The sequence below is a fragment of the Dermochelys coriacea genome, chromosome 9 (genome assembly GCF_009764565.3).
Source record: "Dermochelys coriacea isolate rDerCor1 chromosome 9, rDerCor1.pri.v4, whole genome shotgun sequence".
NCBI lineage: Eukaryota > Metazoa > Chordata > Testudines > Dermochelyidae > Dermochelys > Dermochelys coriacea.
This window is the reverse complement of record NC_050076.1, coordinates 50,162,741-50,186,666: the sequence shown is the minus strand read 5'-3', so window position 1 is coordinate 50,186,666 and position 23,926 is coordinate 50,162,741. Positions and strand designations below refer to the sequence as shown.

Sequence of the window (23,926 nt, the reverse complement as noted above, 5' to 3'; positions counted from 1 at the left end):
GTTATTTGACCATGCACCCCTTTTTTGTGTCTAATATTTTATGCCCCCCACCACACAAGCGTATATGCCAATAAAAACAAAACATGTAACTCACTAAATATTAAAAACAAGAAGGCATTGATTCAAACAGAGCCAATAATCCATTGTAATAAGAGCAAAAGCAAAATTGATTTTGATCCATGCTTACAATTAAAAGCGCACACCATGTCATAGCAACCAGATTAACATACAGATGGCAACGATTTTGTATAATCCTATGCAAGCTTAACAGAAATCTGTCATAATGCACACAGTGCCATATGAGGACCTGATATGTCAGGGAGAATCATCTTTGCTAGTTATTCATTGCTGTGGATAAAATGTGAGCAGAATTTTTTTTCCCCTAAAGCTTAAGTCCCGTCCTTCCACCCCCGAATACATTCTGCAGTTTGAGAACCTTTGGCATACAATAAAGTGTGCGCCTAGAAGCGAAGGAATAGAGGGAATGTACTGTAAATTAGCTTATCTTTATTCCCTTGTTGTTGTGGTTGTGTGTCAGGAATATTGTCTGTTTGTGTAACAACCCCAACTCCTTCACAAGGAAGTTTTTGTTGTATTAATTTAAAAAACAGTCTGGTTTTTAGAAGATGGTGTATACACTTGACACGTCTACAGATTATCTTAGAGAGAGGGTAAGAATAATGTATGTGAAGAGTCAATTACCCATCGAGCCCATCATTTCTCACAATGCCTCTCACAGTATAATATTTCACAATGAAAAGAAGGGGGCTAACCCCTTGTGGGAGGGCTCTTGCTGAGGGGCTGAGTAGCTCTCCAGTATTAGCGACGTAAGTCGAAGTCTAGAGTTTCAATATTAAGAAGATTTTGATTTATCCAAGCACAAAACATAGGGTTTGGAGCAACAAAGTCTGAAATAAGGCTTCTTTGCACTTGGATAGTTCAAAATATAGCTGTAAAGAACTTAATCTGTCTTTAAATAATAAGCAGTCACTTCAGGGCTCAAATAAATATCAGTGAAAAATTTCTGCCCTCAGAAGCTATTTTTCAGCAAGTATAAGGACAGTGGCATAAAATTAAAGAACTTTTTACATTGTAGTTAATTTAAATGGCCACTACTGCAAATTGAACGTTATACAAGGTGTAAATGTATCAACTACTTGCCTCAAAAACTTTGACTATACAGTATATTGTTTGAAACAATATTTGCATTATGATAGCACCTATAGACTTCAAACAGGAGCCCCAATGTTCTAGGTGTTGCAGTAGCATATAGTAAGAAACAGTCCCTAGACTTCAGAGGCTACAATTTAAATAAAAACAAAAGGGTGAGAGAGAGAGAGAGAGAGAGAGAGAGAGAATTATCTCAGTTATATACCGATGGAAAACTAAAGCCCAAAGAGCTCAGTGACTTGCTCTAGGTCTTACAGGAAATCTTTGCAGAGATGGACACTGAATCTCATCTTTCAAGTCACAGTCCAGTATATTACCTATAATCATAAGACCATCCTTCCTCTTGAAAATACATCATAAGTTTATAAGCAACTTGCTCTCTAATCATATTGCTACTGGAGAAACTTCATGCCCTGACACAAGCCAATGGGCCTTTCCCAAGTAGTTAGCCATTCTCAGCCACACACAGTCTAGGCACATCCCTCAGATCCAGCAGTCTGGAAAAATCCTCTCCCCCCAATTCAGTTGCTCTCTAAGGGCATGTAAACCCAGGCCTGTGGAACACAAATCTCCAGACTCAGTGTTTGCAAGCCCACACTTGTGTGTCTACACTGCACAATGAACCCAGGTTTACAATTTCTAGACCCAAGTCACACAACTGTGCTGACGTATCCATGCTGCATTACACAGACCTGAGTCAAACCTTTGATTCTGGAGGCATATTCTAGGCTTCCTACTACGCTCCCCAGTTATAGTCGCTCTATGCTTTGGGGTTCCCACAGTACACCATGAAAACTTGTCTGTCCATCGTGCAGCAACTTGACTGGAAATTCTCAGCTTGCCCACACGTGCAGCTGAGCCATATTGATGCTCCCAGCAACTGGAGTCAGCAACATGGATGAACTGCCATTGGAAGAGCTTGTCCGGCTTGTGCTTTCACTCCTATTTCAGGAAATAGGCAAAACATTCCTGAGACTCTGGTGGACATTTCAGCAACATTTTCTGACCTATCAAAAGCACCTCTCGAAAGGAGGAGACTGACATGCCAGACTCTAACCTGCTGATGACGTTCATAATTCTTGCTATAACTCCAGATTCCCCATATGTAGTAGACAGGTGCTTCTACAGCAGAGCCACAAGCACTGACTGGTGGGATTTCGTCATCATGTGGACCTGGGATAACCAGAGCTTTCACATGGAGAAGTGAGCATTCTTGGAGGTTTGTGATCAGCTTGCTAGACTTTCCAGCTTCAGGACAAACACAGAAGATAAGCCACTTCAGTTCAGAAGTGCGTTGCAATAGTCCTCAGGAAGATGGTTAGCACAAATCCTACAGGTCCATGGCTAACCAGTTTGGTGCTGGCAAGTCAACTGTGGGGGAAGAGGTTTATTTATGTCCACCACGTTTAGGTACATCAGTCTTTCTGAAATAACTGCCTGTTTTGAGAGAATGGGCTTTCCAAACTGATCCCAGGTCATTAATGGGACTCATGTGTCCATAGTTTGTCCTCCTCAAGGAGCACATGAACGTATAAACTGCAAACCATACTACTCCATCATCCTGCAGCCCCTAGTTGACCACAGACGTAGATTCACAGACAATAGCATGGATTGTACTGGTAAAGTGCATCATGCCAGCATTTCCTGCAGATAAAGACATTACCTTCATGGACAAGTGATGACACTAATCCCACCAAATGACATTGTTATAAATGGAGTCACTGTCCCAGGTGACCCCATATACTTTTTTTTTTTTTGGGTATGGCTTATGAAACCATATCCTGATTGCAGAGGTCCTAGCCAAAGTAGGTTTAATTATACTCTTAGCTGCTGTAGAATGGTGGCTGAATGCATGTTTGGCATATTGAAATCCAGTCGGCATTGTTTGTAGAACCGTTTGGATGCCAACGTTACTAATGCCATCCACATTACTGTGGCCTGCTGTGCTCTGCACAATGTCTCTGAGGAAAAAGGTGGGCCATTTTGTCAGGAGTGGACTCATAGCACTACTGTATTGTTGAACCGGTACACAGCCAGAAAGAGCACCTGTCATAACTGGAGCAAGATCCACATATGCAATGGAAATCAGGGATGCTTTGTGTGCCCATACTATGGTTTGCATGGCCCCAACAGATTTATGTATATGTCCCTATATCAATAATAGGAACAGTGACTGAATACTACCTGAGGGACTGGCTGGGTCCCCTTCACACTTTCTACCAGTGGTGATGGTTTTTATGAAGAATTTAAGCTCATGGATATGACAGACTATATTATGTTTTATAAGCATTTATCTTTATTTTGTAAAATGGGCATGTGCTTCAACCCACCGCTTATGGATTGCTATTTATGTAGTTCAGTTTTAGTTAAGGTAATAAACAATCCTCATAATACCACACCTGTGTGCAAACAAGACACTGTTTTTACACATGCATTTAATAAAACCTGACAGCCAGAATTTGTTCTCTTTGATCCTGTTGATGTGTTTTGCACACACTTGCCACTGCTGCACTGGAGTGGAGGAATGAACAGGGAACATTTGCCCATTCCAGCAAGTGTTCATTCCTTGCAACACAGACCACCCAACTACAGAACTGTCCAAAGTGGGCTGCAGGACATAGTGTGGAGAGGACTCAGGGCCAGGAGCTGGAGTGGGAGGTGCAGGTGGAACTGGAGCCTGCACTCCTACTGTCTTGAGCACAAGCTCCTCCTCAAACAGCTCTCAGTGCTGCACTCAAGCACAGCTCATGGTCCAGCTATGCTGCCAATCTCTCCTCATGCTCTGTAGTCTCTCTCTGTCCTTCAACCTGGCCTGTTCCTTCTCCCATTGGTTCCGCAGTTGTCATTAAATATCAGCCTCCTCCTTGACACTGTATGAGTGTACACAATGCAAGACGCCTGATTGACTGTGGATGCCCTGCAGAGGTGGAAGGGTCTGCCAAGACAAATGAAAGAATACTCAGATAATAAAGTATGTCCAAAAAAATTTGACTTCCTCTGTAGCAAATCTTCCCCCCCCCCCCCAGAATATAACAAAACCAAAGTTCTCAGATGCCCTTCAGATACTTGAGAGCTGTGCGGAGCAGAAAGCTATCAGACATCATCATAAAGACCAATTTACAAAATCAATTTATAAAATTTCCATACCACTGGCCCCTTATGGTTGCAGGCAGAGGGACACTTGCTGTGGTTTGCTACCTATGGCTTTAGAATCTGTTTAGGCAGTCCACTTTCTGGAAGACATAGCAAAGGGATCTTCTGTTCAAGGCTACCAGGAGCAAGCCAGACGTGTCTGCTAAAAAGCTTTTTATGTGTACCATACACAAATCTATAAATGGAGGGGGCTAGTGGCCTACAGAGGAGGCCCTAATAAGTATGTCCTGCTCTGAAATGTGACTGTTTATCTGTAGTTCCTGCTCCAGGAAGAGCTGGCAATCAGCAGCGAATAGGATTTGGTGAAAATTCATGGTGGGATTAACAGGATAGTACTCTAGTGGGCAGATGTATTGCAGCCTCCCTGAAAGCTCCCTGCATTCATGCAGTGAACGCAGTGCAGCTTGGGCTTACAACACTGCAGCTCGCCATGGACTACAAACACATCCTGGACAATTTGGACTCATGATACAGCATCCAAGAATTAAATACCTATCCCAGGAACGGCCTGGACTCGTAACAGAGCATCCATCACCTGAATACCATCCCCTTCTGCATTTTGGATGTTTAATATGGTACCCACGGAACTACTACACACACATACCCATTACAGTTTAGACTAACTGAACAGGCAGTTTGGGATGGTCTGGTGTGGCCAAACTGTACAGTGGGGCATACTTTCAGGGAAGGCAGTACAAGGCCCTTAATTTTAATGCCCCAACATAACTTTGTAACCTATGAGTATATAGTTAAAAATATCATCATAACTGCTTGTTTAGTTTTTGTTTTAACTTCCCAGTAGCCATTTTGAATTCCATGTTTTGGGGGTGGCTGTGGGTCAGGCCGTGGCATTGGCGTGCATTGTCTCATTAGCAGATACATGCTGCAATACCTGGCTTGTAATAATCATTTCACTGGGTCATAAGCCAGAAGTCCATCCCATCCATATACTAACAAACCTGAAGGCAGAAACTTACCAAGTTCCAGTGCCACTTCTACTTCTGGTTCCACTGCCTGCTGCTCCCCCAGGGCATCCTCAAACATCTCCTCAGAGTATGGACCCAGGACATGTGGTAGCTGCTCCAGCCGCAAAGGTTCCTCGGGGACAGGAATGTGCAAAAAACATCACTTCCTGAGCTTGATCTTGTGGCACCTGTGGATCAGGGATCATAAAGGTGCCATCTTCACTTAGAGAATAACATACCACTGTGTGCGCAGTGGTTGGCACAGTTCCCAGCACCTGGCTGAATTCCTCACAGAAGAGGCAGGAAGACAGGGAGTTCCCAGAGACGTGATTGTCATCCCTGACTTGGCGGTAATCGGATCGAGTTACTTGATTCACACTCGGCACTGATCAGCTGTCCAGTGAACCATCAATGTCACAAGCTTCTCTGCAATTTCCTGGTAAGACGTGATCATTTCTGGTATTCTTGCTGATGTCAAATGTCTTGTTTTCCTTGCACCAGAGATTAACCAGAATCTGGCTGCATTCCCATGGTAAGCTAGCAGCACATCTGGTGTGGGGCTTAATGCTGAACTACTTCTTGTTGCTGGCCATAGCTAACACAGGAACTGGTTAACTGTGTTCCAAGTTCAACAGTCAGCACTGGAACAAAGGGGTGCTTCCAGTTTCTGGGTATCCAGTAGGTACTTAAGTGATAGAGGACCAATAAACGCTGGCCCAAGACATTGTGGGACAGCATTGGCAGACTCTCCAGACATGAGTCTGGGAACCCAGGCTCGAGCTGTGTCCACACAGCGAAACGACAGAACTTGGTCCAAGTCCCACCACCCCGGCAGGACCTACAAATCAGATCCTGAGGAGTTAGTCACCCAAGTCAGAAATATTTGTGTGTGGATGGTAGGACGGTTTGGGCTCAAACATGAGTTTGAGTCCAGGTTTACAATGCAATGTAGACATACCTTAAGAACCATTCCAGCTCCTACTAACTTCATTGAGATTGGACTGGGCCCCAAATCAGGACAACTCAATAAAGATTGTTAAGCGGAGGAAGAAGCATGGATCCAGAGAAAACATTTTTTAACTTCATTATATTAAACTACAAACACACTTGATCTAGCCATGTTAAACTTGGGGTACATTTATACAATGGCACTGTCTCACACCATTGCCAAGCCAATTAAAAAAAAAGGACACCACATCTTTCCCAATTCAAAAGTGAACTGCAGTGATTCGCATCATAGGATGACATCGACCCACAGTAAATTATTTTCTGTCCCAGTGTTTTAGAGGTGATTATCTAGAAGACAATAGGCAACAAGCAATTCAAACTTACCAAAAGAAAATGAACAACATCTCCTCGACAGAAGGCAAGCATGGGGTTCACAAAGTTCTGTACAGCAACAAAATGCCATGCCAGCAGTGGCACACTAGAGGGATCCATCTAAAAAGAGAGACAGAACAGCCCCTTTATAATACTGTGTACTCAGAATTAGGTTGACACTCACTCTGATTTCAGTGTGATATACGAACAGGTCAGATAGAACTCTTGATGCCAGAGGTCTCTGTCTGCTCCAGCACTTGAAAATCCATTTAGAAAGTCAGAAAAAGCAAACTTTTGGCACCAAAAAGATCGTATTTTCTCTGCAACATTGTCCACAGAGAAACACGGCATTCTAATGCACTGTGTACAAATTACCAGTAAAAATTATGTTAAAAAGGAGTTAAGACTGAGAGGACATAGTAAAGTATGTTACAGGCAAGTTGTATTTATTCCAAAACTAAGAATTATATGATTGAGCTCCAAATGTGTTAAGATATGAAAATGTACAATTAGGGCACTAACTCTGCCCTGAAGGGACACCTTAAAGTTCTTCCCCCTTATGGTGTCAACTACAGGTCATAATCAGCTTTATGCCCCATGCCATGGGAGCCACTACCTCAGGGAGGCATGGCCGAGGAATTCCTATACCTCCGCTATCTCTGCTTGCAGGAGCCACCCATAGAAGTTATTGCATCTGAGGCAGCCTTCGGAAACACTGCCTCCCATCTCAGTCCCAGTCCTGGTATGAATCAGGTCCATAGTCTCCTCTGCCATAACTCCCTCATACAAAGATCTAAGAGCGAACTTCACCATAAGAGTGGTCTGTGACCTTAATCCAAAAAGAAGCTATTTGTTACTCACACGACCATAGGGAAAAGTCATCCACACCTTCAAAGATGGTTTCAAGCCAATGACTAGAATCTTTAGCCCAAAAAAAACAAAAAAATAAAAAAAAGTTACAAAAATAATTTAAATCTATATTTTTCAGTATCTTTCATTTTAAATTTACCACAGATAGATTATGAGAGACACAGAATACCTTAGTTAGGGAAGCCATTGCCAGTAGTGAGTACTGGGTGATAGGATGATCTCTCAATTCAGTCTTTGCATGTAAGGGCTCAATACAGCAAACTTCTCCCTTGGAACCACTGAACAGACATCGAGACTCACATGTTCTCACACCCATAACTCTCCTGAAAACAAAGCAATCAACTTGATGAATACCTGGCCAGTGCCAAGAATGGGCCTGCCCAACACTTTAAAAAAAAAAAATTCAAAACATGATCTCAGATAACTACTTTAAAAAAAAAATCTTTTCACAATGCCTGGTAAGAGTTAGGGATACTGCTTTTATGGCATTTCAAGGCATATCATAGTTACAGACAGGATGAGTCATTGGGATTCTGCTTTAAGAGCATTTTAGCAGCTCCTGGCCTGTTACCAGGAGCTACCACTATCCCACCCATTGTAACTTGTCAGGCCCTAATGCCATACTCCTGTCTCTGCCCACAGCTGCATATAACACAAGTTATTCACAAAGGAAGAAAGCTGCCGAGAACTACCTTGCAGCTATTGCCAGTGAAAGATTTGGGAGAACTGGGCCTGAAGATTAAAATCTGCACTGCAGGCTGAGAGAGAGGGAGCAACTTTGGGGCAGCTGCCAGGAGCTTCTAAGGAAATGGTATTTCCCCCACAGCTGCAGTCACCAATCTGCTCTAGTTCCTTTTTCACGCCTGTCCAAATGTATCCAACTTTAATCAAAATGCATATTTTACTGCAGTTGTAAGGTCAAATCTTAGATCCAACATATGGTCCAAGATAGGGAGGAATCTGTTGAACTGTGCTACATTAGGATGAATACTCTCTCCTTGTGATCCCCAAATGTTTGCTGTGGGTGTGGAGGTCTTAAACATTGCTTAATGATTTAGGCAGAGAAAGATTCCATGCTACTTCTGCTGTAGGGTTTGAAATAAAAAACTTTGTACTTTGATTTGATTTGATTTTATTAAGGTCCTGATCTATGAGTTTCTCACCATTTGGAAGATACCCTATTGGTTCAAATCTTTTTAGCTCTAAAAACTTTGATTCAGAATTAAGACTCCTCTCTACTGTCACTTTCCCACAAAACTTAGTTATTCTCTTACTTAAATGACAGCTCAAACACGGAGCCTCCACTGTCATTGCAAATTGCAAGCGTTGGGTCATCTGTAAACTGAACAGAGAATTAGATTATACCTTTTCTGTCTCAATTTTAAATTAAAAAAAAAGTCAAAGCTTTCAGCAGAAAAAACCCACTTCTGGGATATTTTTAAAGTTGTGGCATGTTAATACTCTTAATGAAACAGAAATGCCACATTTAGCACATTATTCTTTGTGTTTACAAATTCATACTGGAAAAAACCCTACAATGAGATCTTTAACTTGCAGTCTGAACACGAAGTTATTTGCCATAAAATACAAACATTTAGCAGGTTTCAGAGTAGCAGCCATGTTAGTCTGCATCCATAAAAAGAAAAGGAGTACTTGTGGCACCTTAGAGACTAAAATTTATTAGAGCATAAGCTTTCGCGAGCTACAGCTCACTTCATTGGATGCATACCGATGAAGTGAGTTGTAGCTCACGAAAGCTTATGCTCTAATAAATTTGTTAGTCTCTAAGATGTCACAAGTACTCCTTTTCTTTTTAAACATTTAGCAGTTATAGTATTAGAATTTATTATGGCATTTGCAGTATTTTTATTCCAAGTATAAAAATACCATGGTAAAAAGTCAAATACTATGCTACTGCACGTGTCACTACTGTAATGGCACTAATTGTGAAACTAAATCTTCCTAAATAGATTTAGTAATCTAAAGGAGACCACAAGCTCTAAGGTCTCTGGCTTATCCCACAGTTTTATAATGTTAAGTAGGTGAACGTAGATTGATTTATTCATTCATATATTGCTTTAAACAATGTCCAAAGCGAGTAACCAAGATTTCCCCCTACACACATATTTACTGCAGAAATCAAACTTTCTACATTACCACAAAGATTTATTTAAAGAGAAAAAGACTACAATTTCATAGGACCAATTCAGAGTGTAATATGAACACCTGAGGGGAAAAGGAAGGAAATATGGTTAAAGTGTTCTAGCTTTATCCTACGCTGTGTTATCACAAGGAAGTCTTGATGAGGAGAAGTGTATTTTTCTAAAATGCCTGCATCACTCTGCATATAGGTGCACAATGTTCTCCAGACACATCACTGTGATGGAAGAGTCCAACTGAGCTTTGCCTTCACAAAGCAACATCCTTCAGGACATGCGTCTTTTCTTTTGGAACTACCCATCTACAGTTTCATTGTCTTTAAAGTTATTTAACTTCCCACAAAGTTGTAAGTGGAATAATATAAAAAGATCCAAAGCTGTGAGTTAGCATGGCATGGCTGACATTACTTTTGGCACTAAATGGGGAAAATAAATCCCATCAGTAAATACACAAAATGAATCTGTGTGCCCCATTTTATTATAAACAATAGAGGGGTCCCAGGTTAATTTAATCCCCATGCTGGCAAAGTTGTAAATTTAAATATATTAAATCAGAGAAAATACTAAGCTGGCCATTGCCCATGACTGTAAATCACAAGAGATAATCTGGTTTAAAGTATCATCTCTCAGTCCAAATTGTAATATTTCTTTTTGCCCTGGACAGAAGTCTGTTCTCAGGTGTGAGCAAAGAGTGCCAGATGGCGTAATGGATCTTCCAACGCCACTGTGTCTCAGTCTTTGAATAGTCAGGCCTGTCTATACTACGAGGTTAGGTCGATCTTATAAGGAATGGGTCTACACAACCAACCCTGTTCCGCCGACCTAAAGGTCTCTTAAAATAAACTGCTGTACTCCTCCCCAATGAGGGAGTAGCGCCAAGATCAACCTTCCTGGGTTGAATTTTGGGTACTGTAGATGTAGTGCTGTGCAATTCGATGGTATTGGCCTCTGCCAATTGTAAACTCAGGAGTTGTACCGAACGATTGGAGAATTGCTAATATAGTTCCTATTTTTAAGAAAGGGAAAAAAAAAGTGATCCGGGTAACTACAGGCCTGTTAGTTTGACATCTGTAGTATGCAAGGTCCTGGAAAAAATTTTGAAGGAGAAATTAGTTAAGGACATTGAAGTCAATGGTAAATGGGACAAAATACAACATGGTTTTACAAAAGGTAGATCATGCCAAACCAACCTGATCTCCTTCTTTGAGAAAGTACCAGATTTTTTAGACAAAGGAAACGCAGTGGATCTAATTTACCTAGATTTCAGTAAGGCGTTTGATACCATGCCACATGGGGAATTATTATTTAAATTGGAAAAGATAGGGATCAATATGAACATTGAAAGGTGGATAAGGAATTGGTTAAAGGGGAGACTACAATGGGTCCTACTGAAAGGCGAACTGTCAGGCTGGGGAGGGAGGTTACCAGTGGAGTTCCTCCGGGATCAGTTTTGGGACCAATCTTATTTAATCTTTTTATTACTGACCTCGGCACAAAAAGTGGGAGTGTGCTAATAAAGTTTGCAGATGATACAAAGCTGGGAGGTATTGCCAATTCAGAGAAGGATCGGGATATTATACAGGAGGATCTGGATGACCTTGTAAACTGGAGCAATAGTAATAGGATGAAATTTAGTAATGAGAAGTATAAGGTTATGCATTTAGGGATTAATGACAAGAATTTTAGTTATAAGCTGGGGACACATCAATTAGAAGCAACAGAAGAGGAGAAGAACCTTGAGTATTGGTTGATCATAGGATGACTATGAGCTGCCAATGTGATATGGCTGTGAAAAAAACTAATGTGGTTTTGGGATGCATCAGGAGAGGTATTTCCAGTAGGGATAAGGAGGTTTTAGTACCATTATGCAAGGCACTAGTGAGACCTTACTTGGAATACTGTGTGCAGTTCTGGTCTCCCATGTTTAAAAAGGATGAATTCAAACTGGAGCAGGTACAGAGAAGGGCTACTAGGATGATCCGAGGAATGGAAAACTTGTCTTATGAAAGGAGACTTAAGGAGCTTGGCTTGTTTAGCCTAACTAAAAGAAGGTTGAGGGGAGATATGATTGCTCTCTATAAATATATCAGAGGGATAAATACAGGAGAGGGAGAGGAATTATTTAAGCTCAGCAGCAATGTGGACACAAGAACAAATGGGTATAAACTGGCCACCAGGAAGTTTAGACTTGAAATTAGACGAAGGTTTCTAACCATCAGAGGAGTGAAGTTTTGGAATAGCCTTCCAAGGGAAGCAGTGGGGGCAGAAGATCTATCTGGCTTTAAGATTCTACTCGATAAGTTTATGGAGGAGATGGTATGATGGGATAATGGGATTTTGGTAAGTAATTGATCTTTAAATATTCAGGGTAAATAGGCCTAATCCCCTGAGATGGGATATTAGATGGATGGGATCTGAGTTACCCAGGAAAGAATTTTCTGTAGTATCTGGCTGGTGAATCTTGCCCATATGCTCAGGGTTTAGCTGATCGCCATATTTGGGGTCGGGAAGGAATTTTCCTCCAGGGCAGATTGGAGAGGTCCTGGAGGTTTTTCGCCTTCCTCTGTAGCATGGGGCATGGGTCACTTGAGGGAGGATTCTCTGCTCCTTGAAGTCTTTAAACCATAATTTAAGGACTTCAGTAGCTCAGACATAGGTGAGGTTTTTCATAGGAGTGGGTGGGTGAGATTCTGTGGCCTGCATTGTGCAGGAGGTCAGACTAGATGATCAGAATGGTCCCTTCTGACTTTAGTATCTGTGAATCTAATTAGTATTCTAATGAATTATAAAAGGAGTAGTTTTGTTAAAATTGGAGAGAGCTCCAATTAATATCAAAAGGGGATATCATTAGGTTTCAGGACTATAAAACTGTACCTCTCTCTGTTGTCAGTGAACTGATGAACTACTGTTAGATTAACTAATTTTTCTTTTGAATAAAGTTTGAACATTAATAATAACGGCCATAGTGGGTCAGACAAATGGTACATCTAGCCCAGTGTCCTGTTTTCCAACAGTGGCCTTTGCCAAGTGCTCAAAGTATCACCTAATGGTCCTCTACTAAGTAAGTTTTCTGCAAACAATCTAGACACTTGAACCTGAAAACTAAGTTGGGTTTTATTGCACCCTTATCCTTAATTTAGCATTAATTGGGAACATTTCAACATAACAATTACAAAAGGCTACAGTGGTGACCATGGCAGAATGTCTGAGGTGTATATTTGAGTGATTAGGACCCCAAATTTATTTAAATCTGTTTGGTGAGAACTGGTAAAGCAGGAAGTTCTTAGAGAGCAAATTGACTTTTCACTTCTATCAAAAACATTGTCAAAAATTCAGTATACCACTGCAATCATTGGCACAGACTGGATTTGGTTTAGCAGATAGCTCGGCTTTCTTATCAGTCCTGCACATCTTTACTTTCCTCTGCTGGGCACAGCGAGAAAGAGAATCTCAGATGAATTGTCTCAGTAGTAGACAAGGGGGATTTCATTTAAAATGTATGATTTAGTCTCGGTAGTGTTAAAATAGCACTAGCTAATGAGTTTGGTTATTTTGTTTTTTCCTCTACAGAAGCTTAGGCTATGACAGATACAGAAGCAGCAGCAGTAGTGACACAAGGGATGGAAGAGACAATGAAGATGACCAGATGTGGAAGCTGCAGGATGTACATTATCCTGGAATGGGTACCTGACAAGAACTTAGTTTGTATGAAGTGCCATCTGGTAGAGCTGATGGAAGATAAGATCCAAGATTTGGAGACGCAGATGAAAACTATGGTTGAATTTCAAAGGGAATTCAAGCAAATGATAGAGGGAAGGCAAGACTCACAGATGCAAGCTAGACTAGACAACTGTGAGGGTAGACTGCTGGGTGAGGAAAGTGGCCAGTGGAAGCATGTGACTATGAGAATCAGGCAGAGGAAAAAGATCAGAGTGAAGGAGAAAGAATTCAGGAACAGGTTTGCCGAGTTGGAAAATGAAGGGGCACAGCAGACAACAACAGATAGTAGGAGGACAAGGAAGAAGAGAAGAGTGGCTAGTCCTACAAGAAGAGGGGAAGAGACAATGGAGATAGCCAGAGTTCAGAGCCCCAAGAGGATACAGAATTACTTGCAGAAGATTGCAAGCGAGAACAAAAGACAAGGGGACTTGCAGCCAGAAAGTATAGGAGGAAGGCCAATCACACCAACACCAGGAAGAGGTAGGTCTACGTGACTCCCTACTAAGAAGGGCAGACAGGCCTGTTATTAGAGCTGATCCAGAGAATAGAAGCGTGTGCTGTCCGCCGGGAGCTAAGATACAGTATGTGGACCCCAGGCTGAAATGGGAGCAGAAAGAATCCACTGATTGTCCTTCACGTGGGAACAAATAAAACTGCTAAATTCGCGCTTGGATGCTGACCGGGAGCTGTGGTCACTTGAAGACCGCTATCAGGCCTGGTGCAGGTTGGAGGGAAAGTTCCATCATAAGGAGATGAAGCTTTAGCTCTGTTTTTCCTGGAGTAACTTTTGAATCTTGAGCAAATCTTGCTCTTGGCTGCTACACAAGTATTCACCAAGCAGCTAATATGGTGCAAGTGGCCATCAATAACTCAGATGGACTTCTGGCAAGTGAGGCAACTCTTAAATCCTGGGGATTTAGGCATACCCCAAAGGGGAAAAAAGCTCCTCCAGGAAAGGGGAGGGACCCTAAAAGCATCTAAAACCAGCTCTAAATAAAACTAAACTAAAACAATTTAAACAAAAACTGATTACCTAGTCCTAACAGACTAGTTTAAAGATTAAGAAACTAAGAAGAAATGGGTAACTAGCTATATTACTTGGCACAACTGAAATTTTCCATCTCAGGACATAGGTAGTGGAGAAGAAACTGAGGATAGTTTGTTCATTACAACCTCTATATATCCCCAGTTGGGGCACAAGGAGAGACACAGTGCACATGCAGAACAAAATAGGAACTGCTGCTAAAAATCTCCAACAAAGGCATGTGGGAGCATCAATACCTGAAATGGAGCACCCATAGGGCTATTACTTGAAGAAGAGTTCCCGATCTTTTCCCAAAGGCAGAGAATGGGAATTCCGGGTTTCTTCGAATCTGGGACTGAAGGAAATACTGGTCTTATCCATGAAGATCTCATTGAAGATGCTTCCTCCTGGCTTGCTCCCTATTCTGAGTTTCCTACTTTTAAGCACCTGAGGGGTAGGGTGGTGGCTCATCTGGGGAAACAGAGTCTCCAGGCTGTTTGCTAAACTTAGGACCATTTTGTTTGTCAGCAGAGAACAATTAGGACAGAGCCCCATCAGCACTGTCTTCAAAGAGACTCCTTTAGCTTCTTGCATGCACTTCTTGTGCTTTGGTTCTTGTTCTTTATGTGCACCACCAAGGAGAAGGAGGCAGAAGAAGTGAGGGCATATCAGTAACATACCTACCTTGCTTTGCTAATTAAAGCTTTAACTCTTAAGATTTAGTTAGCTAATCTGCTGTTCTTGCAAGATGAATCCGATAAACCAAAGTTTCTCTGTCAGTCCCCCTCCCCCACCCAAGATTGCAAAAACAAACCAAAGAACTTTTGGACTCTCATTAAGATGCATCACTTCAAATTTGGGAGGAAATTCTACTTCAGTCCCAGATCCAACCTATCAATTTTGAGGCTACTAGACCCTTATCTGCAGATTTTGGAGGGAACAGGGGCAAAGTTTTAAGAGAAACTCCGCTACAATCTTAACAATGGAATAGATGTCACTTTCTAATTTCTGCTTTTCATCTTGAAAAAACTCTAAGATAAAAGAAAATAAAAAGAATATCTGCATCCATTTTACAAAGCTCTAGATAAAATGGTATTGGCTATTATATAATGCTTTTCATCAGTATACCTTTTAAAGCATTTTGAGATCATCTCCTTTGTAAAGCCACTTTGAGATCTACCTGCATCAAGACAGATAGTCTATTACTACTGGGATTAATAGGGAACTATGTAATAAGAATACTGAATGCTTATTACCTTGATGTGTAAAATTGCTGTTCCTGGGGGATGAGCATCTGTTATTGATCTTAAAAGTTTCCCACTAGCCAGATCCCACATGGTAATCTGCAAACAAAGTTAATTTTCTTCAATACAAGCTTTTGTTATCAAGCGTGCAAACTGAAACAAGATGTTCTGCATGCCTCCCTGAGCATCAATAAATTAACAAGTTTCTCAGTTCAAGAAATTTCCAATCTTAGATTTTCATTTTTTGAAGGGGATCTGATTATTTATTTCTAAATTTGATTTGACGCACACTTTATCTTGCTTGTCCATGCACAGCCTGGAAAAAAAAATCCACAGAAGCTCTCAATTTCCAGCAAAACCTACCTCTCGTCACCTTATATGATATCAAATTGAATGGATAATTATAATACACTCTAATTACCTACAATATACCATTTTTAAAATAGTGCAACAGTTCATACAATTTCTTCTATAACATTAGAGATCTATGTATAACATCTACTACTGATCACTGCTCTGGATAGGTCAGACCTGTTGACCATAAATCATTCTATTCTCTTCAGATTCTTATATCATGCCCATCACTAGGATATCCGATCACTCTATAGCATTGCATGTGACATGTTAGCACCTGACAAAAAAAGTTTTTCCAATCTCACCTCTGTCCACTCAAGGAAAACTGCACGTTAAATTTTATATCTGCACGCTCCATTGTATGTATTTTATTTGGAAGGTAAAGTCAAAGAAGTGTGGTGAGGTTTAGATTCTGTGGAATCATGTTCCACAGTCTTGGGCTTGCCACCAGTAATTGAAGACTGCTTTGTAAAAGCATGCACACAAGAGGGAAGAATTAAGGCCGAGTGTACTTCAATAAAACTTCCATGTATCCCAGCTTCTGAGTGCTTTACCATATGGTCTTAATGTAAATTTTATTGTTATTATTTCAGAGATTCCATGACCTGGAACTGTTTGGCTAGAGGATCAACAGGGAATTGGCTTTTCCACACTTAAAGTGAGAGTTCTCCTCAGACTTGTCTCACTGACTCATTGAAATCTTTATGCATTGGGTGCACAAAGCTTTCAGCAGCCCAAACAAAAAGGCACCCTATGGAATCCTATGCATATCCTAGAATATCACAAGGATGCAGCAATGCTCCAATGTGCATGTCCCATAAGCTTACCTCCTCTGACTATACATAAAAAAAAGTTTAAAAAATTCAAAACTGAACACTAAGATGCAAAGTGCTATTTTCATAGATTCATAATAGCCTAATTAAAACCAGTTTCCACCAAACTCTCAAAAGGTATTGCATCCCTTTACTAACCACCTCCCTGCTACGTTTCAATTTTCTGTCTTTAGCTATTGTGACAATGAATATTTTAATAGTGTTTTTTTTTAAATTGAGAAATTATTTTTCTCTTGTTCTCTAATTGAACAGTTTTTACTCAAACTTTAATTTAAAAAAAAAAACCACCACCCCACACACACACACACACCACACTAACCTTCCTGTAGTGATCAGACAGAGAAAATTTCGGCAGGAAAGTTCAGAATGTTATGGAGCTTGAGCAACTGAAGTTATGGTCTGAAATAGGAAATGCTCAGGCAACTAACTAGATTTCCCTGCTAAAATTCTTAACACAACTTTTATACACTTTTATGCTTTATTTTTATATAATAACTTTTATTTACAAGTAAGAGTTTAAAAAAATATTAAAAAAGCATAGGTGATGTGTGCTGAGACCAACAAAACAAAAGATTTAGTTCCATATTGTTACCCTCAATTTTGCGCAAGCCTTATATAGATCAGAAAGATGAGAGGGGCACACAGAGGCAATGTTCAAGTTGCCCCACTTCAGGGTATTATACAAAAACTCACTAGAACATGACACTGTGTGGGGGGGGGAGAACATGTTCAAGCATCTTCCTAGTGTGTAAGAAACTGGTCTCCAATTTTTACTTACTGAAATTGGCTTGACAAGCAGGCATCTCAGCCACTGCTAATCCAAGTGTGTACAAGAACAAATATTCAAGGAATGTATTTACTTTACAACATCCCAAGTTAATACCCATCACCCTGCTTCCTCCCTTCCACTCCCCCTCACAACCCAAGGAGAGATAATGATGAAATGAAATGAAGAAAATAAGACAACAGAATAGGGATACTATTACAGGAGGCAGATTTTTTCATTGTTATGAAAGAAGAGTGAAAGGTATCTGGTGAAAAAGAAGGCACAAAAGGAGATGAAGATAAATGAAGAAAGGACATGCACGTTGAGGTTATGGAAAAGGTTGCAGAGATTCTTGATGTTAAAATATTATTCTGATATGAAACTTATCTCCTTGAGAGACAAAGTGGGTGTTGTAATATCTTTATCGGACCAACTTCTGTTGGTGAGAGATGAGCTTTCTCATCTCTCACCAACAGAAGTTGGTCTAATAAAATATATTACTTAACCCACCTTCTCTCTCTCTAATATCCTGGGAACAACATGGCTACAACAACATTACATACAACATTTTATCTCCTTGGAATTTTGACTTTATAACTATGGATAATATTCGTCTAGGGATTCCTTTCTTTAGGACCAGAGATGGGTCCAAACTGCAACACTAAATCAGAGCCCCCTTTCCCCAAAGCATGTCAAACTTTGGACCTACTGCTTCATTATAATACATAAAACCATAACGCTGAGCAGCCCCAAACTTTGGGGGAAAGATTCAGATGTGAGCTACTCAAATCAATCTTAGCTCTCAAGATAATTCAGGATTAAGTGGAGCATATAATTCCTAGAGAACACTCAGATCAAACAGGAAAGGCTTAAACCCAAATCAGCTAGCTCCCTAGGGAGAGATGTTGGTAGACAAGCACACTGCACTAAGACAAACTGTTGTTCTTCAAACAACAATCATTCCCTAACCTTCTTATTCCTATTCCCCAACAGTCTTACTCCTATTAAATGTCAATTACCTGTCCTTTTGCAAAGCCACATAGTAGTCTTGAACAGACATTGTTGATACTTAGAGCTGAGATAGACCCGTACTGGGCCCCAACAGCAGTGCTGCCCAGACAAAGTCGAAGAGCCTGGTTTGGATCTAAACAAGAAGTAATATTAGTAAGAAAACAGTGATAAAATACAAGGTATAACTATTAAAATTAAGGTCTCAGTCCTGCAAATACTTATGCACATGCTTCACTTGGAGTACGAGTACTGCTCACATGCTTAAAGTTAAGTACAAGTACAAGAATTTAAGAGCAGGGTCTAAAGGGCATGGCTACACTTGCAGATGTAGAGCGCTTTGAGTTAAATCAGCCTTAGTAGAGCTCAGCAGGGAAAGTGCTGCAGTCAGTCCACACTGACAGCTTCAAGCCCACTGGCGTGGCCACAGTTGCAGCACTTGCAGCGGTGCATTATGAGCAGTTATCCCAGCATGCAAGTGGCTGCAATGTGCTTTTCAAATGGGGGGGTGGGATGGAGTGTGACGGAGTGTGTTGTGTGTATGTGGGGGGAGAGAGTGGGTATTTGGGGGGCTGAGAGCATGTCAGCATACTGTCTTGTAAGTTCAGACAGCAGCAGACCCTCCTTACCTCCCCCCACCTCTCTCTCACACAGCATTCCACACTAATGGTTGCTTTGTCTTGGAGCAGATAAGGAGCTTTCAAAGGGCATTTCCGCATTCCTACAGCTGATTCCAAACAATGACAAGAGTGGCCACTTGATTTAAGGGGATTATGGGACGTTTCTGGAAGCTGATCAGAGCGCAGTAAAGCAACACCTTGCCCACATTGGCGCCGTGGCACTCCAGCAAGGGCACAGCAAACTTTATTCCACTCGCCAAGGTGGAGTACCAGCAACGCTGTAGCCATGGAGTCAGAGTGCTGTACGTGCCTTGCCAGCGTGGACAGATAGTGAGCTAGTGCGCTCGGGACTCCTTTATTGCACTTTAGAGACTAACAAATTTATTAGAGCATAAGCTTTCGTGCTCACGAAAGCTTATGCTCTAATAAATTTGTTAGTCTCTAAGGTGCCACAAGTACTCCTTTTCTTTTTGCGAATACAGACTAACACGGCTGCTACTCTGAAACCTTTATTGCACTGTAACTCACAAGTGTAGCCAAGCCCTTAGCCAGAAAAGAGAAGGAAAAACACTTTGCATTTGCTTGACTTAGTAGACTAGTTTAATAAGAACACAGTATTTGGTGGGGTTTTTTGGAAACTACATCAGAAGAAAAACAATTTTGATGATTTTTGGAACTACAGGCAAATATTTAATGTCCTTTCAATTATTCTTTCGTGGTTGCTGTTGGAGCGGATTTTTTTAATAAATTGCTTTTACCTTTTACTAACAGGTGGGGGAAGAAGTGAAAAATAAAGGAACTTGTGTCCTGCCTCTTTGAACAATAAGAAAAGGAGTACTTGTGGCACCTTAGAGACTAACAAATTTATTAGAGCATAAGCTTTCGTGAGCTACAGCTCACTTCATCCGATGAAGTGAGCTGTAGCTCACGAAAGCTTATGCTCTAATAAATTTGTTAGTCTCTAAGGTGCCACAAGTACTCCTTTTCTTTTTGCGAATACAGACTAACACGGCTGCTACTCTGAAATCTTTGAACAATGGCATCCTTCCCAGTACAGTCTGCTCTCTTACCAAAAAGGAGGATTCTAGTGAGGAGGTAAGACAGCTTTCTTTACCTGAAATTTCTGGACAACATTTAACAAGGAAGTTAATAAAGCCCAACCTGAAACAATACATTTATCTGAAAACATTCACCACATGTTCCAACTGAAGCACAATTCCTCCTGAAGTTGAAATCTGAAAGACTAAAGTTGTTTTCTTCTTCCTATCAGCTCAAAACACAATCAGTTCCTTCCTACTTTAAATTTTACTTACAACCTGCCAGTTAGGAGGAAAATTGTAATCTCTAATTTTTTTTTTAAACTTGTTTTGTAAGTTGTCTCGTGTCTTTTTTGATGTTAATATTATAGCTTCCCAAAAAGTTAACAAAAAAACCCCTTACTACATGGAGCCTGCAGTTTTCCTGCTAACAAGAGAAACTGATGCAGCAGGAGAGACTAGATCATAATGGTCTCTTCTGACATTAAAGAATATGAGTCTATAAAAGAACACCCTATTTTTATTACCAATCCTGTTCATTCTGAATTTTTACACACACTGGATTGCCCCTTTAAATTCACTTTTGTAAGTAATATTAGCATGGTACTTTCAATTATCAAAAAGAAAAGGAGTACTTGTGGCACCTTAGAGACTAACAAATTTATTAGAGCATAAGCTTTCGTGAGCTACAGCTCACTTCATCGGAAATGCATCCGATGAAGTGAGCTGTAGCTCACGAAAGCTTATGCTCTAATAAATTTGTTAGTCTCTAAGGTGCCACAAGTACTCCTTTTCTTTTTGCGAATACAGACTAACACGGCTGCTACTCTGAAACCTGTGATTTTCAATTATAACATTCAACAATGCATCACCACCTGAAGTCTTCCACAAGTAGCTCTTTACCAATCTAGCTATAAAATGTGTTTTATTAGCTAGCTTTACACCATTAATTTAGAAGAACTATGCTGAGTTACATCTGAATATTATTTTTAGCCCCACAGTGCAAGTGCCCGCCTGACATCCAGAGCATGCAATCTGAACTCCTCTTCCAATTTACAAGGTTTCGAAAAGAAGACCGGTAAGTATGTGTCTTGGTTGGTATGAAACTGTGAAACTACCTTGGACAGGAATTCTAGATGCAGCCGCAGCTGGACCGTGTCCTTGTAGAACACCATACAGGGCGGCTTTGAAGTAAGCAAGCACCCTGATCTCAGAGACCCTATGGATGGACGATATTGAAACCAGGAAAGACTTTCCAGGAGAGAAGGAGAAGGGAGCAGGAACCTAGAGGCTCAAAGGGAGGACACATAAGCCGCAAGAGTACGAGATTCAGGTCCCATGGAGGGATGGGATCTCTAATGTATGGGTATAGATGTTCCAGACCTTTCAAAAACTGGACCATCATAAGAACCGCCGTACTGGGTCAGACCAAAGGTCCATCAAGCCCAATATCCTGTCCTCTGACAGTGGCCAATGGCAGGTGCCCCAAAGGCAATGAACAAACAGGTCATCATTAAGTGATCCATGCCCTGTCACCCAATCCCAGTTTATGGCAAACAGAGGCTAGGGACACCATTCTTGCCCATCCTGGCTAATGGATTCTTGGAAGATAGCCATTGATGGACCTATCTAGCTCCCTTTTGAACCCAGTTATAGTATTGGCCTTCACAACACCCTCTAGCAAGGAGTTCCACAGGTTGACAGTGCATTGCATGAAAAAAATATTTTCTTGTGTTTGTTTTAAACCTGCTACCTATTAATTTCATTTGGTGGCCCCTTATTCTTATATTATGAGGGAGTAAATAACACTTCCTTATTTACTTTCTCTATACCACTCACGATTTTATAGACTTCTATCATACCCCCACCCTTAGTTGCCTCTTTTCCAACCTGAAAAGTCCCAGTCTTATTAATCTCTCCTCATACGGAAGCCGTTCTATACCCCTAATCATTTTTGTTGCCCTTTTCTGAACCTTTTCCAATTCCAATACATCTTTTTTGAGACATTGCGACCACATCTGCACACAGTATTCAAGGTGTGGGCGTACCATGGATTTATATAGAAAGAAAATATATTGCCTCTTATTATCTATCCCTTTCTTGATGATTCCCAACATTCTGTTCACTTTCTTGACTGCCGCTGCACATTGAGTGGATGATTTCAGAGAACTATCCACAATGACTCCAAGATCTCTTTCTCGAGTGGTAACAGCGAATTTAGACCCCATAATTGTATATGTATAGTTAGGATTATGTTTTCCAATGTGCATTACTTTGCATTTATCAACATTAAATTTCATCTGCCATTTTGTTGCCCAGTCACCCAGATTTGTGAGATCTTTTTGTAGCTCTTCTGGGACTTAACTATCTTGAGTAGTTTTGTATCATCTGCAAATTTTGCCACCTCACTGCTTACCCCTTTTTCCAGATAGTTTATGATTACGTTAAATAGGAGTGGGCCCAATACAGATCCCGGGGGGACACCACCATTTACCTCTCTCCATTCTGAACTGACCATTTATTCCTACCCTTTTTTTCCTATCTTTTAACCAGTTACCAATCCATGAGACACCCTTCCCTCTTATCCATGACTGCTTATTTTGCTTAAGTGCATTTGGTGAGGCCCACGTGATGAGCGAAGACTGACCTGCCCTGGAGCGAAGGGTGAAGACCGAAATATTGGCCAAGTGGGCTTTGATCAATGACAGGGATAACCCTTGGAGCTTGAGATTCAGAAGATGATCCAGGATGGCCCACAGCGAGGTCTGCTCAGCCCGGATACCCCAGATTCAGGCCCAGCATGTGAACCTCTTCCATTTGGTAGAGTAGGTTGCTGTGGTGAAGGGCTTTCTGCTACCCAACAAAACCTGTTGACCCAGGCTGAGCATTCCTGTTCTTACATATTTAGCCATGCAGAAGCCACGCTGTCAAGTGTGGCGCCACCAGGTTCAGATGCAGAAGACTGCCATGGTTCTGAGACAGCAGGTCTGGCCAGAGAGGCAACTGCAGTGGGGCAGCTACCGAAAGGTCCGTCAGCATGCCAAACCAGTGCTGCCGAGACCACACAGGGGCTATCAGAATCACCTTCACCTTGTCCTGTTTGATCTTCATAAGGACCTTGTGAATTAGCAGCACCAGTGGGAAGGCGTACATCAGAGCCCCCGACCATGGCATCAACAGGGAGCCCCTGTCCAATCCCCAGAACGAGCAGAACACATGGCATTTCCTGTTCTGACAGGATGCAAACAGGTCCACCTGTGGAGTCCCCCACCTCTGGAAAACATACTGACCACCTCCGGGTGGAGCAACTACTCGGGTGAGTCAAGAAGGTCTTGCTGAGGCAATCTGCTAATACGTTCCTGCCCCAGACAGATGCGTGGCTACCAGATGCTGCACACAGAAGTCCCAAAGGTGGAGTGCTTCTTGGCAAAGGGTCGATGACCTGACTCCGCCCTGCCTGTTGATGCAATACATTGCTGTGGTATTGTCTGTCAGGTCCTGCACCACCTTGCTCTTCGCTTGGGGCAGGAAAGCCTGGCAGGCCAGGCAAACTGCTTTGAGCTCCCTGACGTTCATGTGGAGGGACAGATTATCCTGCAACCAGCGGCCTTGCATGCTGAGCTCACCCAGGTGGGCTCCCCGACCAAGGCATCAGAAACCAGGGTCAATGACAGGGATTGAGC

At 41.5% G+C, this 23,926-nt stretch overlaps 1 protein-coding gene across 6 annotated transcripts in view; it reads right to left on the bottom strand.

The window, feature by feature from the left end:
- VPS8 (VPS8 subunit of CORVET complex) overlaps positions 1 to 23,926 on the bottom strand; it is a 229,976-nt gene that overhangs the window by 176,340 nt on the left and 29,710 nt on the right. For 5 of the 6 annotated variants that reach the window (XM_038417053.2, XM_038417055.2, XM_043492809.1 and 2 more), the window contains 6 exons: positions 18,598 to 18,722; positions 15,638 to 15,724; positions 8,753 to 8,820; positions 7,648 to 7,801; positions 7,470 to 7,529; positions 6,621 to 6,728 (listed from right to left, as the gene is read on the bottom strand). In XM_038417053.2, coding sequence (XP_038272981.1) covers positions 6,621 to 6,728; positions 7,470 to 7,529; positions 7,648 to 7,801; positions 8,753 to 8,820; positions 15,638 to 15,724; positions 18,598 to 18,722 — 602 coding nt within the window. The remainder of the gene's footprint in view (positions 1 to 6,620; positions 6,729 to 7,469; positions 7,530 to 7,647; positions 7,802 to 8,752; positions 8,821 to 15,637; positions 15,725 to 18,597; positions 18,723 to 23,926) is intronic. The other variant, XM_043492811.1, reaches the window with a different exon arrangement.